Below are 13,409 nucleotides of genomic sequence, written 5' to 3'. Positions count from 1 at the left end.
TCATCAAGTCATGCAACCCCGAGTGAATTTTAAAACTCTACATCTATTTTTACCGTCATAACCCTAGCAATGATATAAAAGACTCAACTCCATCAAAGATTCTTTCATATTTTTGGAATATAGGCCACATCCTTCAAAGTATACACTACTTTATTAAATGTTTTGATCTTTGCTCTACCGACACTCATGACCATCAGCATTAAATCATCACCCAAACTTAACTTCTTAGTTAACTTATCATTCAGTGAATCAAAATAATCCTTTTAAACCTAAACATAAACAATAAAAATAAAAATTTAAACTAACTCTTTTAGAAAGATGCATCATTACCTTTGGAGATTATAAGGACATCTTCATCACTATTCATCACAAGAGTGCAATTATCAACCTCTTTTTCTTATTTTATTTTTTTAGATAATTTTGTTTGATATATCCATACTCTTTATATCTATAGTACTAAAATCATCTAAAGATCTAACTGTTGATCTTGACCTATCATGCTGAGATCCCCTCTATCAAAAAATCTTTATCATTGACCTTTACCTTGAACAGCTAATGCCTCACCATTCATATTATCAAATTACTCTTTTTTCTTAGTAGCATGAGATATTAAAGCTTTTTTAATTTATTTTAAAGTTAAATAATACTTATTGATAATATTATTGATGAGATATCATCAATAATATTATTGATTATATTATTAGTGATGCAAAGATGAATACTACTTACGCACTTTCCCTTAAGCTCCTTTTAATCTTCATCGCTCATTTTTTTTATTTTGTCTATTCATCCCTTCAATATTTTTGTTAGATTTTGTTGAACAAGAGAACCCTTTACCCTCCTCTACAACTGGATAAAACTATTTCTTCTATTAAATTTCTTCATGATAAGACCAATAAAAGTTACCATTATTATCCTTGTTGAATCTTTGATCATCAGATCTTTTAAACTCTGATACTACTTTATTAGGGAAAGAGAGGAGAAAACTCAAAAATCAAATATTAACAAATAAATAAGAAACCAAAAAGATGATGTAAGATTTAATGTGGTTCGATAAACATTTAATAAAAAATTAAATTCTTCGGTATATAAGAAAAATTAATGTAAGAAATCACTATCGCTTGAGTTAATATAATCACAAGCATAAAACCTCTTATACACTTTTATATAAATAAAAAAACTCTTTTCTCAACCCTCTATAAACAGTGAAACATAAGAGTACCCAAAATGTATTTTTCTATGCCTCTCCTCTCACCAAAACCTTGAGACTCAAGATATATTTATATAAATAAATCCTAATGCTTTAAGGACTTTTCCTACTTAAATCTCTAATCTAAATCATAATCTTAATATGTCAAGGAGTTTAAAATTAATAAGACTCCTCCTAAGTAGCTAAAACCTAATTAGGATTTCTAAAATACATACTAATCTTAATAAAGGAAGAGTCCGTAAAATGTTTGATAGAAGCCCCTAGAGCATCAAGTAGAGGAGGCCTTCTTAAAAATTTACTGATTAAGGAACATGACCAAGGTTTATGAAGTTTATAGAGTTCACAGTTTAGAAACAAAATATGATCCTTTATAGAATCTTTAATCTGATTAAAAACTCTAGAGTACAAGAAGATATCTTCCCTTGAGGAAGGCACTGGTCCCGCGATGATTTATGTCCAAAATACACCTTGTTTAGAGCCAACTCATGTTTAGATGGGCACATTCAAGAGAGGATAAGAGGGGTAAATCGTTTACTAATAAATATATATTCTTGAGGGTAGAAGTTATAAGGGTGCTGAGTGAACATATCTTTTTTCTCAGAGGAAAGTTGAAGAGCAATTGAGGGTAGCAATGCACGGGCAAGAGGAGGACAAGAGATAGACAAAAACGAGATTTTCTTAGTGGAATCTCTCTCTTAACACCCATAGTTTCTCAGTCTAATCTATTTAACACCTAGAGCAATTGTAAGGATGCAATTACAAGTTCTTGTCATCACTAAGCTTCTTCTTTGGGAGGATGAAGTAAAAAAAAAAATAGTAATAATAATGGTGAATCGATCTCACTAAGCTTGTGCCTAATCAACTTGAATCAATCTCAGCAAAAATTCAAAGCCTTTTTTCTTTTAACAACCATTCAACAAAAGACAAAAAGTAATGCCACTAATTGGACAACATGCTATCTTTTTACTCTATGTAATATTTGAAAGCAATATTTTTGCATTTTATATAAATTTTAAAATTACTTGCATATCCCTCCAAAATGAGTGATTGATGGAGTCGACCCTAGTTATTGGATGCTTTTAAGATGGTGTTGAGTTGTTAAGATCAGATAAAGTTGATAGAAACTAATGGGGAAAGAGTGATCCACCTAATTATTATGTTGGCCGACTCTTTTATTATTAGCCTCCTCTAAAATTGAGTAGTCATAAGATATTCTCCTGAATGAAAAATATTCTTCATTCAAATATTTTTCATTTGAATTTCAATATATTCGTTCTATAAGGTTTTTTTATTTTTTTTTACTGATGGTGGCCATATGTTGAGTTATCAAATAGGGTGAATATTCTCCATATTACTTTAGATATTATTAATTAAAAACACTAGGAAAAGAAGAAAAGTATTGCAAAAGTATCATTAAATACTGGCCAACATAAAAATTCAAGATCAATATGAGAAATGATTCAATACGATAGTGCCTACACTTCATTATCTAAAACCTTGAATGAAGCAATTCAAAATATTTGGTTGTGCTTCATGTACTCTTCTTTTCTCAATATAGAGGTAAATTTAATGAAAAATGAGAATTTTCTTTTATTGGCAATATGATGAGTTTAAATTTGGATGTCTACTCAATCGAAAAAATAAATGTCATAAATTGCCAGAGTTGTGATGTTTGATAAAATGATAACGTAAAATACCATATAATGATATTTTCAACAGCTTGGAGGATATGTGCTTCTTGAAAAATGCAAAAATTATTGACTTTTTTTTGTAAAACTTCATGGAGAAGAGAAAAGAATGAGAAGTACTTCCGTAATGCTTTGATTCATTTAAGAGTATCTATTTACATTAACTAAAAGATAAAGCATAAGTTTTTTTAAATAATAAAAAAATTCATCATATCCCAATAAAATTTTTCACCCTCATCTATTTATTTTAATATAAATTTTTATCTTTTGTTTCATCTAATCTTAACTATTTGAATTAATCTTATCATACCCTCTTAATTCAAAATAGTTATAACTTGAAATTATCTTTGAAAAAAATAAGTTTTTTTGTCAAAGCTTTTGTAAAAATATTGACAAGCTGATCTTCAGTGCTGTAGTAGTCTATTTAAATTTCTCCCTTATTAACTAACTAGTTTATAAATAAAATGATGTCAAACTTTGATATATTTGGTGTGCCTATAGAATAGGAGAGTTGTTGTCAAAGTAGATTTTAGTTTGTTCATCTTTTTTTTTTTTAGAGATCTATTATAATTCTTCGAAACCAAATTATTTGATATATTACACTTGTAATCGCAATATACTCTACCTCAAAGCTTGAAAGAGCAATATATTCTTAATTTTTTGTTGTCCATAAAATCATACATGAGTCAAGGCTGGGCACAAATCCTTATATGCTTTTTGTATCATCTATACAACTAGCTTAATCACTATCAGAATATAGCTTAAAATCTTTTACCTACTTATAAAGGATGTCATAATTAATAGTTCACTTGATATATCTAAGAACTCTTTTAGCTACTTTTAGGAACTTATTGATACTCAATACTTTTTTGCTTTGTTTATCACAATCAATGTTTTCCTTCTTTTTTCCTTGAATCCTTTTTAGAACCCAACTTAATAAAGAAAGGATTATTTTTCTTTGAGTTTCTTTGATTGCAACTCTATGTCAATTTTAATATTTTTCTCTCCTCAAACTTCATTGCAAGTAAGGTTTTTTGTTTCTCTTCATTTGTCTTTTTATATTCTTGCAGAGTCATCAATATATCCTCTTTCTTTTCTTTCAAGTATTAGTTATACCTTCTTTGTTATCTTTAGTCTCTTCGGATAATATTAACTTTTTCTATTCTTGTGATTTCTCAATTGTAAGCTTGTTATCATCAGATTTTAGGACCTCATTCTTTTTTGTACATATGTCTCATTAGCTATAGTTCCCTAATTACCATGACTTATACTATGGTATTTTATCTCATAGCTGTCATGTGAGATAGTTTTCATAGACCCATAAAAATTCAAATAATCATAGCTTTTATACTATAATGTCGATTCATTAATAATATTAGCAATTAATGCATGTCAGAAAAATATGAAATAAATAAGAGAAACACTTTATTTTTCTTCATCCTTATAGTTGCTATCAATTCTTCTATTTTCTTTTCATAAATCAAATATTTTTCATCATAAAAAAATAACATAATATACTTTTCTCATTAATTGCTCTATACTAATGAGATTTTATTTTAAACCATAAATAAATATCACATTATCAATAATTTTTTTACCAAATTTTATGTTCAGTTCCTTTTCCTTTCACTTGAATCTTACTATCATTTTTCATATATATAGATTTGATTAAATCATCAAGCCTTTAAAATAAACTTTTATCTCCTGTCATATGATTACTATATCCACCATGCAAAAATCAAATAGATTTAGAATATTCTTTATCAGACTCTATAAAAAAAATATATTTCTTTATCCTTTTTTTACTATTATTTTTTTCATAATAATTTGCTTAATTTTTTTAAAATGGTTATATTTTTCACAATGAGAGTAGAGAGGAATATTTATATTTTTATTTTTATACGAACAATCTTTTTCAAACACTAGATTATCTAATTTATTTTGTAATAAAAATATTAATAAGATTCCTTATTACCTTCATTAGAATTTCTCTGACCCTTATTTGATTGGCCTCATCCCTTGCCTCAAGCATCAGATCATCCACGACCTTTAGCGTTTTGATCTCTTTTCTGATATTTGGTTTCTGAATTTTATTTTATCATTCTTTTGATTTATCTTTATCTGAAAATCATGTTATAAAATTACATTTAAATATCTATTCACTTTTTGTTTATGAACTAGAAGCAAACATATTTATTCATCAACAGACGATATATTTGTATCTTTAATATCTTCTATAATAGTAGAAATCATATTAAGAAGAAAAACTCTTTAATAGTTTAATCTTTTAGATTTTGATCATAAGATCGCATTTGATTTACAATAAAAGAGACTTTTGAGAAAAATCTAACGATAGATTCAGAATCTTTTCAAATTCACATCGAAGAATATGAAACTTTGAAGTTTTTATCTAGTTCGTGTCTTTAAATATATGTTTAAATATTTTTTAGGTTTCTATTGATGTTAATACTATTATAATTCAAGAAAATAAAGACTCATATATTGCTTGGTGTAGCATATAGAGGGCTCTTATATCTTTCTACATATTCTTATTTATTTGATCTTTTTGATCTTTAGTACTATTATGATCCTATAGTTCATACTCAATAAAATTATTTTCTATTAAATTTTATAATTATTGTGAAATAAATAGAGTTATCATTTTAACTATCCAAAATTGATAATTTTTACCTTTGAAGATAAGAAGAAGTTAATTAGAAACACTTACTCTAATGCTTGTCATCTTTTTTTTTTTTTTTATCTATTGGTCTTCTTTTTTTTTAATTGATCTACTCCTATTGGTCTTATTAGAATGAGGCTTTGCTACTATATTTATTGACTTTTCTATATAACTTGAAAAAGAGAAAGAATATAGTAGAAGTAATGAGTAGTACTTCGTATTGAATTCATCCAAAAGTACCTAAACAAAAGATATGGTATAAATTTTTTAAATAATAAAAAAATTTAACATATCTCAATAAATATTTTCACCATCATCTATTTATTTTAATCTAAATTTTTATTTTTTATGTCATCTAATTCTATTTATTTAAATTAATCTTATAAAAAATGAGCCAATCAGCCTAATCTATTAATTAAATTTTAGTACATTTCGAAGCTATTAATTTATATATCCTTCAATCGAATCAAACAGAATTATATAATTATAATTATATCATTATTAGGTAGGCGATAGATATTCATATCCTTAACTTTATTTCATAGAATTGCTCTAACATATAACGAAGACATACAAACCACAACATTATGATGGAGTTATTAAAGGACTACTATATCAATGATATCACTTCTTTCCATCTCGTTAGGTCATCAGTGCTTCCTCTTCATGATGTCATGTTATATACGTCACCTTAGAAGTCGTTTGCTAGTCCTAAGCAAGATATCAATTTGTAGCACAAAAATACAAAAAAAATTATCTCCTAGATTTTAAGCTTAAGCCAATGTTTGACTTGATTACTATATTAGAAATATCACATCAAATGGATTGTTGGAAGATATGGACCAATTATGATGTGTGAACGTAGAAAAGATCTTCTTAATTGTGACATCTCATGCATGTGAGTTGAAAAGTTATTCTATCTCATTATCCACTCCAAAAAAAAAATAATAATGTATGGTTGATTTCATATGATTTTACACTTAGATTATGACAAATATAAGGAAATAATATTCGTGTTTATAATTCCAAACCTAATATGTATCACCATCGATATGATCCAAGCCCTAATATGTCATGAGCATTGCTCACAGCCTCTAAAAATATTTGAACCCTAAAGTTTCATTTGATATTGTTCGATGTCATATGTATTTATTACGATATTCGATGATTTGAGCTTGAAAACTATGTGGACCTCCAAAAGATTATCTTCACACTAGAGTTGGATGTTAGAGAAATTAATCAACATCCACATACACACCATGTGAATTCACTACATCAGACATACACGTAGAGAAGAATGCATTCAATTAATATGGACATCATTTGATGGGTAATTTGCGTTGAAAACTCTATTATTATTAAGTCTCCAACTGTATGGTGTGACATTTTGTGAATTCAGAGCCATCGATTGATTGAAGATATATATGAACATGAGAGTTATATATCCAATGATCCAAATAACAAGGTGCTTTAAACATTTAATTGTTCGAATAAGTTGGAGAACAGAAACTTTCAATTGATGATGCCTAAAACACGAGGACAATAAAGTTGTTAATAAAATGAGAAGAACAAAGTTTCACAAATATGTAGGTGGTTCGCATTAAATCCTTGATATGAACACATTAGTCATGGTCAGAAAGTGGAAATCTTGCCGGAGCCTATATTAATGCTACTTCATACGTGTCAGTATAACGCCATCTTGTACGACTCATCATAGGAAATACTTGTGGTCGTGATTCTTTCACTGTCAAATCATGCATTTAATCATTGTCAAAATCATGGTGAGAACATAGGAACCTTATCACTTCTCCGATGTATATGGTTGTAACTCAAGACGAGGAATAGAAAATGTTACCAAATAAAAAAAATTGTGAATTCACGTAAAAAATCCTTTTTCGTTTGGTTTTTCGAGAGGTATAATTTTCATATTTCTCATGTTCTCTATTTGTCATAATTCTTGAAATAACACTTACAAGATGATTAAAAGGTCATTCTCTATTTATCATAATCTCTAAAATATCCCTCACAAGATGATTAAAAGATCATGTGGACCGGTGCATAAGATAAATCGATCTAATTTTTTGATTATAATATTTTTAACATAGAGACAACCAATCCAAATCCATGGATCAGTTTGCTTTATAGAATAGTCTATACGGTCTAACTAAGTGTTATTTTAATTATATTGTAAGAGGGTATTTCAAAAATTATAATAAATAAGGGGTGTCCTTTGGAAAATATAAAAAGAGGCACCTCCCAAAAAATATTCAAAATGAGAGTCTTTTCTAGCTATTTTGTCAAAAAATACTACTTGAGAATATATATATATATATATATATATATATATGTAAACGATGAAATGGTCATGCATTGCCGAAAGTTGCTATATAAAGTGGTTGGCTCTCATAGCTTCCTTATCTATGAGAGCAAGGGAAACCACTTCTCGTTTGCTGATGATGGAGCACAACAACCTGCTGGTTTTCACTTCCACTGACCTATCGCACTGCGATCATCACCTGGAGATCAAGGAGATCAACGAAGCGCATGAGCTCACGAGGCAACTACGAGCAGTTCTTCTCCCATCTCTGCCTGCAGGAAGCTTGGCCGACCTCGCCCGAGAGATTCTCGACAAAATCATCAAGTCCTGCTCCTTGGCTGTCTTCATGCTCCAGTCCGGCGGCCATGGCCATCAAACAAGTAAACAGCACGGTGAGGGAGAAAGACCCATGCTTGACGGTCACAAGAAAAGGTCCGTACATCTATAATAACATGCTTAATCCACGGAGGAATCTTCTCTTTCAAAAAAAAAAAAAAACGGAAGTAAAAGGAAGGAGTTTACGATGCAGGAAGTCGCAGAACGCATCGTCCATAGTAACATCTGTTCCGTATGAAGATGGACATCAGTGGACAACGTATGGGCAGAAAAGAATTAACGGTGCGAAATACCCAAGGTAGTCTCATCATCGTATATACATACATAAATATATAAATAAATAAATAAATATATGTATATATATATGTATATATATATGTATATATATTTATATATGTATATATATGTATGTATGTATATATGTACAAAAGAGCGTCCACATTGATACTTAATCACTTGATTCGATGTTTCCTTTTTCTCTCAAGGAGCTACCACAGGTGCATTTATCACAAAGACCAGGACTGCCCAGCAACAAAGACAGTGCAAAGGGTGGATAGGGATGCAGATCCACCAGAGTTTATTGTCGTCTATAACATGCAACACAGGTGCAGATCCAGTGATAGACACATCCCATTTGTGATGGAGTCTGCTGAAGCTTCCTTGGTGAAGAACCAGAGCCGAACTGATACCCCCTCCGACGGTGACCCACAGATGACCCACCTGCTACTCTCTGATGAGATATCGAACATATCACTGACTCCAGAGCAGTGGAACCTGGACAACGATTTGGATCCTGTGATGAGCTTGTTTGAGTTTGCTGATGCAGATCCATTTTACAGCAGTGTTCTGATGAATCTACGTTAAAAGAGTTAGGAACGATGCTTATCGCTACTTAGTGCACGACATACGGCTCAAGTTATTGATGTGATGGGTTTATATTATATCAATATCAATATTATGCAACCCTCTCCTGTGCTTTATTAATTTATTGTCTCATAAGCTAGTTTTATTGTCTAATATTTGGTACTTATATTAACTTAATATAAATTTATAATATTATTTATATTATATTATATTATATTATATTATATACTGCTTTATGTTTTAGTACTTCATTTTATTTAGTTTAATACATTTTATGCTTCTATTTCTATGTACATAGTTATATATATGATGTTTATGTATATAATATCATTTGACATCAACCATATGTTATTTGTTTTATCTTATTGTTTATTGTTGTAATGGTTATGTTATTTCAATTCTATACAAATAAAATTGTATATTTTAGTAAGAAAGAATTCTGAGGATTTCCAAATCAAATGGATTAGGCTCAGAAAATATGATGGATAATTCAGTAGTGAGATTCTAACATTTAAGAGGAATTTGATTCTTGCACATCAAATAGCTTAATTGGTAAGTTAAATGGAGGTAATGTAACATCCCCAATCAGCACAAAGTTAGGGATGGTACAATGTCGTAATCCTATAGTTTTGCTTTTAAGAATACAAGTTCAAAATCAAAATTAAATAACTTTTACAGTATAATTATTGTATAATCTAGTTCATAATCAATTAACCCACAAAACATTAATAACATAACTCAATCCACTCATAGGACATTCAATAGTTTCATTAATTCCTTAAAAAATCATAATATTTTAATCCAAATGATATATATATATAAAATAATTTTAATTTATAATTGATAGCAGCTAAGATTTTCTATGATAACAGCTAAGATTTCCTCAATCATATAAAGAAATATCGTTGTTCTGTTGAAAAAATCTTCCATCGTAACGTGTCTAAATAGGGAGTACTGTATTAAACACAGTGATATCTTCATCGTTTCATTCTTAACAATAATAATCTTAATAGATTAGTTACATAATTCAATCAGCAATAGTTCCACCATGCTTCTATTGCGTGCAACTCAAAACAATTTGAAGATAACCATACGAGAAAACTACACTTCAATAAACAACATGACTCATTGCTAGCAAAACTTATCATAAATAATTAATTTTTTATACATTCAAAATATATTTTTAAAATATACATAAATATTAAATATTTTTCTTATGCTTATACAAAACTTGGACTTTACATGCATTACAAAATAAAATACTTGAATACTAAATCTTTCATTATGCTTATACGACTTACAAATCATCAGTTTGGTATACACTTCAAATCATGTCTTTTTCATAATATTTTTCAAAGTAAAATATATTTAAATATATTATTATTAGGAGAAAATATTATTGATATCTTAGTCAGTCCGATGTGGTTCGGACCTGTGTGTACATGATTATTCGAGATGCCTCCGTGGTAGAAATGATGAGTTCCTAAGGTGTCGCCTACATGAAAACTGAGGTCGGGAGAGGTTTCTCAACCTAGTCTTTCTGACACTCAAGTTAGTAACCTGAGATATATAAACGCCTCCACTATGGCATATTTTTCTTCACGACTCATGCACCTCAGACATATTTTACCTTGCACCTCCACTATTGTAGATTTAATGCTTTTCAAGTCATTCATTGGTATTTTTTAAATTCTTCATCCAATATATTTTGAATCCTTTAGCCCATGCTTTTTGAGTCCTTAATTCGCTAGCGAGACTAGCGTCCCTATGGATGTGTCCTGAAGGGACACTTGTCTCAATTGTGAGAAGAGAGAGACTAGCTCCTTCGTTATAAATCCCTCCTCACTTCATGAATGAGGTTTATTTTTCCATTCGAGCCTCCAAAGCTTTCATAGAAATCTTCTCTACTTCCTTTTGGTTCCCTACAGGGCGAGTTAGTCCTTGGGTCTTTTATAATCCCAACATCGGTTTAGTAATAGATCTGTCTTCTACCATTCTATTTTTTTGTCTATTTAGGGCAGGATATCTCTTCTTTCTTGTACAATTTCATCTCGATCTATTAGGTACAAGACAATTGAGGTCCACACTTTGTCTTTGGATAGCTCAATGGCGAAGGAAGTCCATACCTCCCCTTCATTGGTGAAGGTAGTTCCTATGAACTCAAAAGTTTTTCAAGACTTAGAGTCTATTAAAGGCTCACATGACTACGATTTAGTGGTGAGTGCACCACTTCTAGATCACTTAAGAGTAAGTATTCCATCCCAACTGAGTTCGATTTGCAGGTCCCCCAACTTAGTCAAACGTCTATTCAACCCCACGTCGGGGTCTTTTTACTTATCCTGTGATACTCTCGAGGTGAGACTTTGTCTTCCCCTCCACCTAAGATATCACCTTCTAAGATGATGCCCAACTCATAATACAATCTAATAATATTTATCGGGGAATATTGGTATGCCGACACTATGAAGACCCGCAAACTTTTTATGGCTTACTTTTGATAATGTAAGGGAAAAAATGGTTACTACTTGATAACTTAAGGGGGCTTCAAAGTTAGTGGAGCCCCTTCTAACCATAAAGGTTGGAAGGAGCAATTCTTCTTCATAGGTTCAAGTTGAGATTGGGGGTTTGATCTAGCTTAGTTGGCACACTACATGGAAAATGTTGGGAAATCTTAGGAGGCAACATCACATGCACAACGAAAGAACATTAAAAACAAAATCTCTAATTTCTCAAAGATATGTTCATTGTCGTGCAAAAATTAGTGCATAAAAATCATGAAACTAAAAATTACGTATATAAAAGATTATGTTACTTAAGGAGATCGTATATTCGCATATCTAGGAGAGAGTGAAGGAGGTCAAGCATCCTCCTCTCTAGTGATGATCCACACAGCAGGATTACGACGATGCTCCTCAAAACTCCAAGCTTGCTCTAAGGAGGAGAAGGGGAGGAGAATAGGAGAGGCAACCAAGAAGCTCTAGCCTATAAACCACTAGTTTTCTCCTATTTATAGAGGTCCCCTGTCAACTTAACCCTAATGGATCCTGCCATATTGAGTATTGGATCTCCATCCAACTACCCAAGCCTCTTTGATTAGTAGATCTCTATCCAATAATCTCTCATTTGCTCTTATTGGATCTCATCCATAGGATCCAATAATTTATGGGCTTATTGGATATCCAATAAGACAGGGGCTTCGGCGGATATCTCATATCTAAACCTTTACTTATTGCAACGCCTACCATATGTGTGTGACCCTCTAGGCCTAATATCGAGTTGGCCATGAGTCGCATATATCAAAACTCCTTCTGACTCAGTGAATTATTATCTCTATAATAATTCACTCGACTTATCAACTACAAACGTACTAGGCTACTACTGTCACGACCTTAGCTAGAATTACCTAAGGCATGAGGCACCCTTGTGGCAAAGACGCAAACTTAGCTTGCGTTGCCTAAGTCGTGAGGCACCCTTGCGGCAAAGATGTGAACTTAGCTTGCATTGCCTAAGTCATGCTTCGCCCTTGCAATTTGCGTCTGCAAAGATCAGCCCACTTGCAACCTCTCGCAGGTCCCGAAGGACCTGTAAAAAGAAAAAGTTGATTAGTTCAAAGAACGAGCGATGGACAAGTCTCGACGTCTCACAAAAAGGGGAAGCTTTACAAGCAATTCAGCGAGCACCTTGTGTGCACAAGTGAAAAGAGGGAGAGGGGGAAAACAAGGACTGTAGAAGGTTAAACGAACAGTTGCAAGTCCACAAACAGCTGCTCACCGAGTGTCGGGCACGACAGCAAGTTCCCATTAAGGTAACATGAGAACTTACGAAAGATTGTTCAACGCCCGACACTATACCGAAGCCCTATCTAGCCCTGTGTCACCCGGAGGATTCCAAGGTGCTAAGATGGCTGACATTTCACGTGTAGCAGCGGGATGTAAAAATCAACTCGTGGCACGTGAAAATAGAGCTGTTTTTCTCGGTTCGGTGGGCGGTCACACTGTAGCGCTACAATTTATTCGAATTTATATTTTTACAAGCAAAAGGACTTAAAACCAAGCCAAAACATGCTGCCAAGCAGTTGTACATGTAGACGAGAGCGACGAACGGTTCATTAAATAGAGTTATTGCGGGTGCACGACGACCGTTCGTGATATTCTCCCCCACTTAAACTGTCGACGCCCTCGTCGACGCTTGTTGATAGTTGTTGATGATTGCTTTTTCATGTCATAGGGCATCTTCAGGCTCTCAACTAGCTTCAGTTCGGGGAAGCTTTTGCTACTTCACCAAGTACTCGGTTTGCTCAGCTCCAGTAGGTAG

General features: G+C 31.7%; 1 protein-coding gene across 1 annotated transcript; it reads left to right on the top strand.

Annotated features, from left to right (window-relative positions):
- Positions 1–7,978: 7,978 nt before the first annotated feature.
- Positions 7,979–9,194, top strand: LOC135613619 (probable WRKY transcription factor 70). The gene is made up of 3 exons (XM_065110646.1): positions 7,979–8,327; positions 8,425–8,529; positions 8,717–9,194. Exons 1-3 carry the CDS (start codon positions 7,999–8,001, stop codon positions 9,093–9,095), a joined length of 813 nt encoding a protein of 270 aa, XP_064966718.1. The 5' UTR covers positions 7,979–7,998; the 3' UTR covers positions 9,096–9,194.
- The last annotated feature ends 4,215 nt before the right edge of the window (positions 9,195–13,409 follow it).

This window comes from Musa acuminata, chromosome BXJ2-6, assembly GCF_036884655.1.
Source record: "Musa acuminata AAA Group cultivar baxijiao chromosome BXJ2-6, Cavendish_Baxijiao_AAA, whole genome shotgun sequence".
Classification (NCBI taxonomy): Eukaryota; Viridiplantae; Streptophyta; class Magnoliopsida; order Zingiberales; family Musaceae; genus Musa; species Musa acuminata.
Note: the sequence above shows the minus strand (reverse complement) of the source record. Positions and strands in the feature narration are given on the sequence as shown.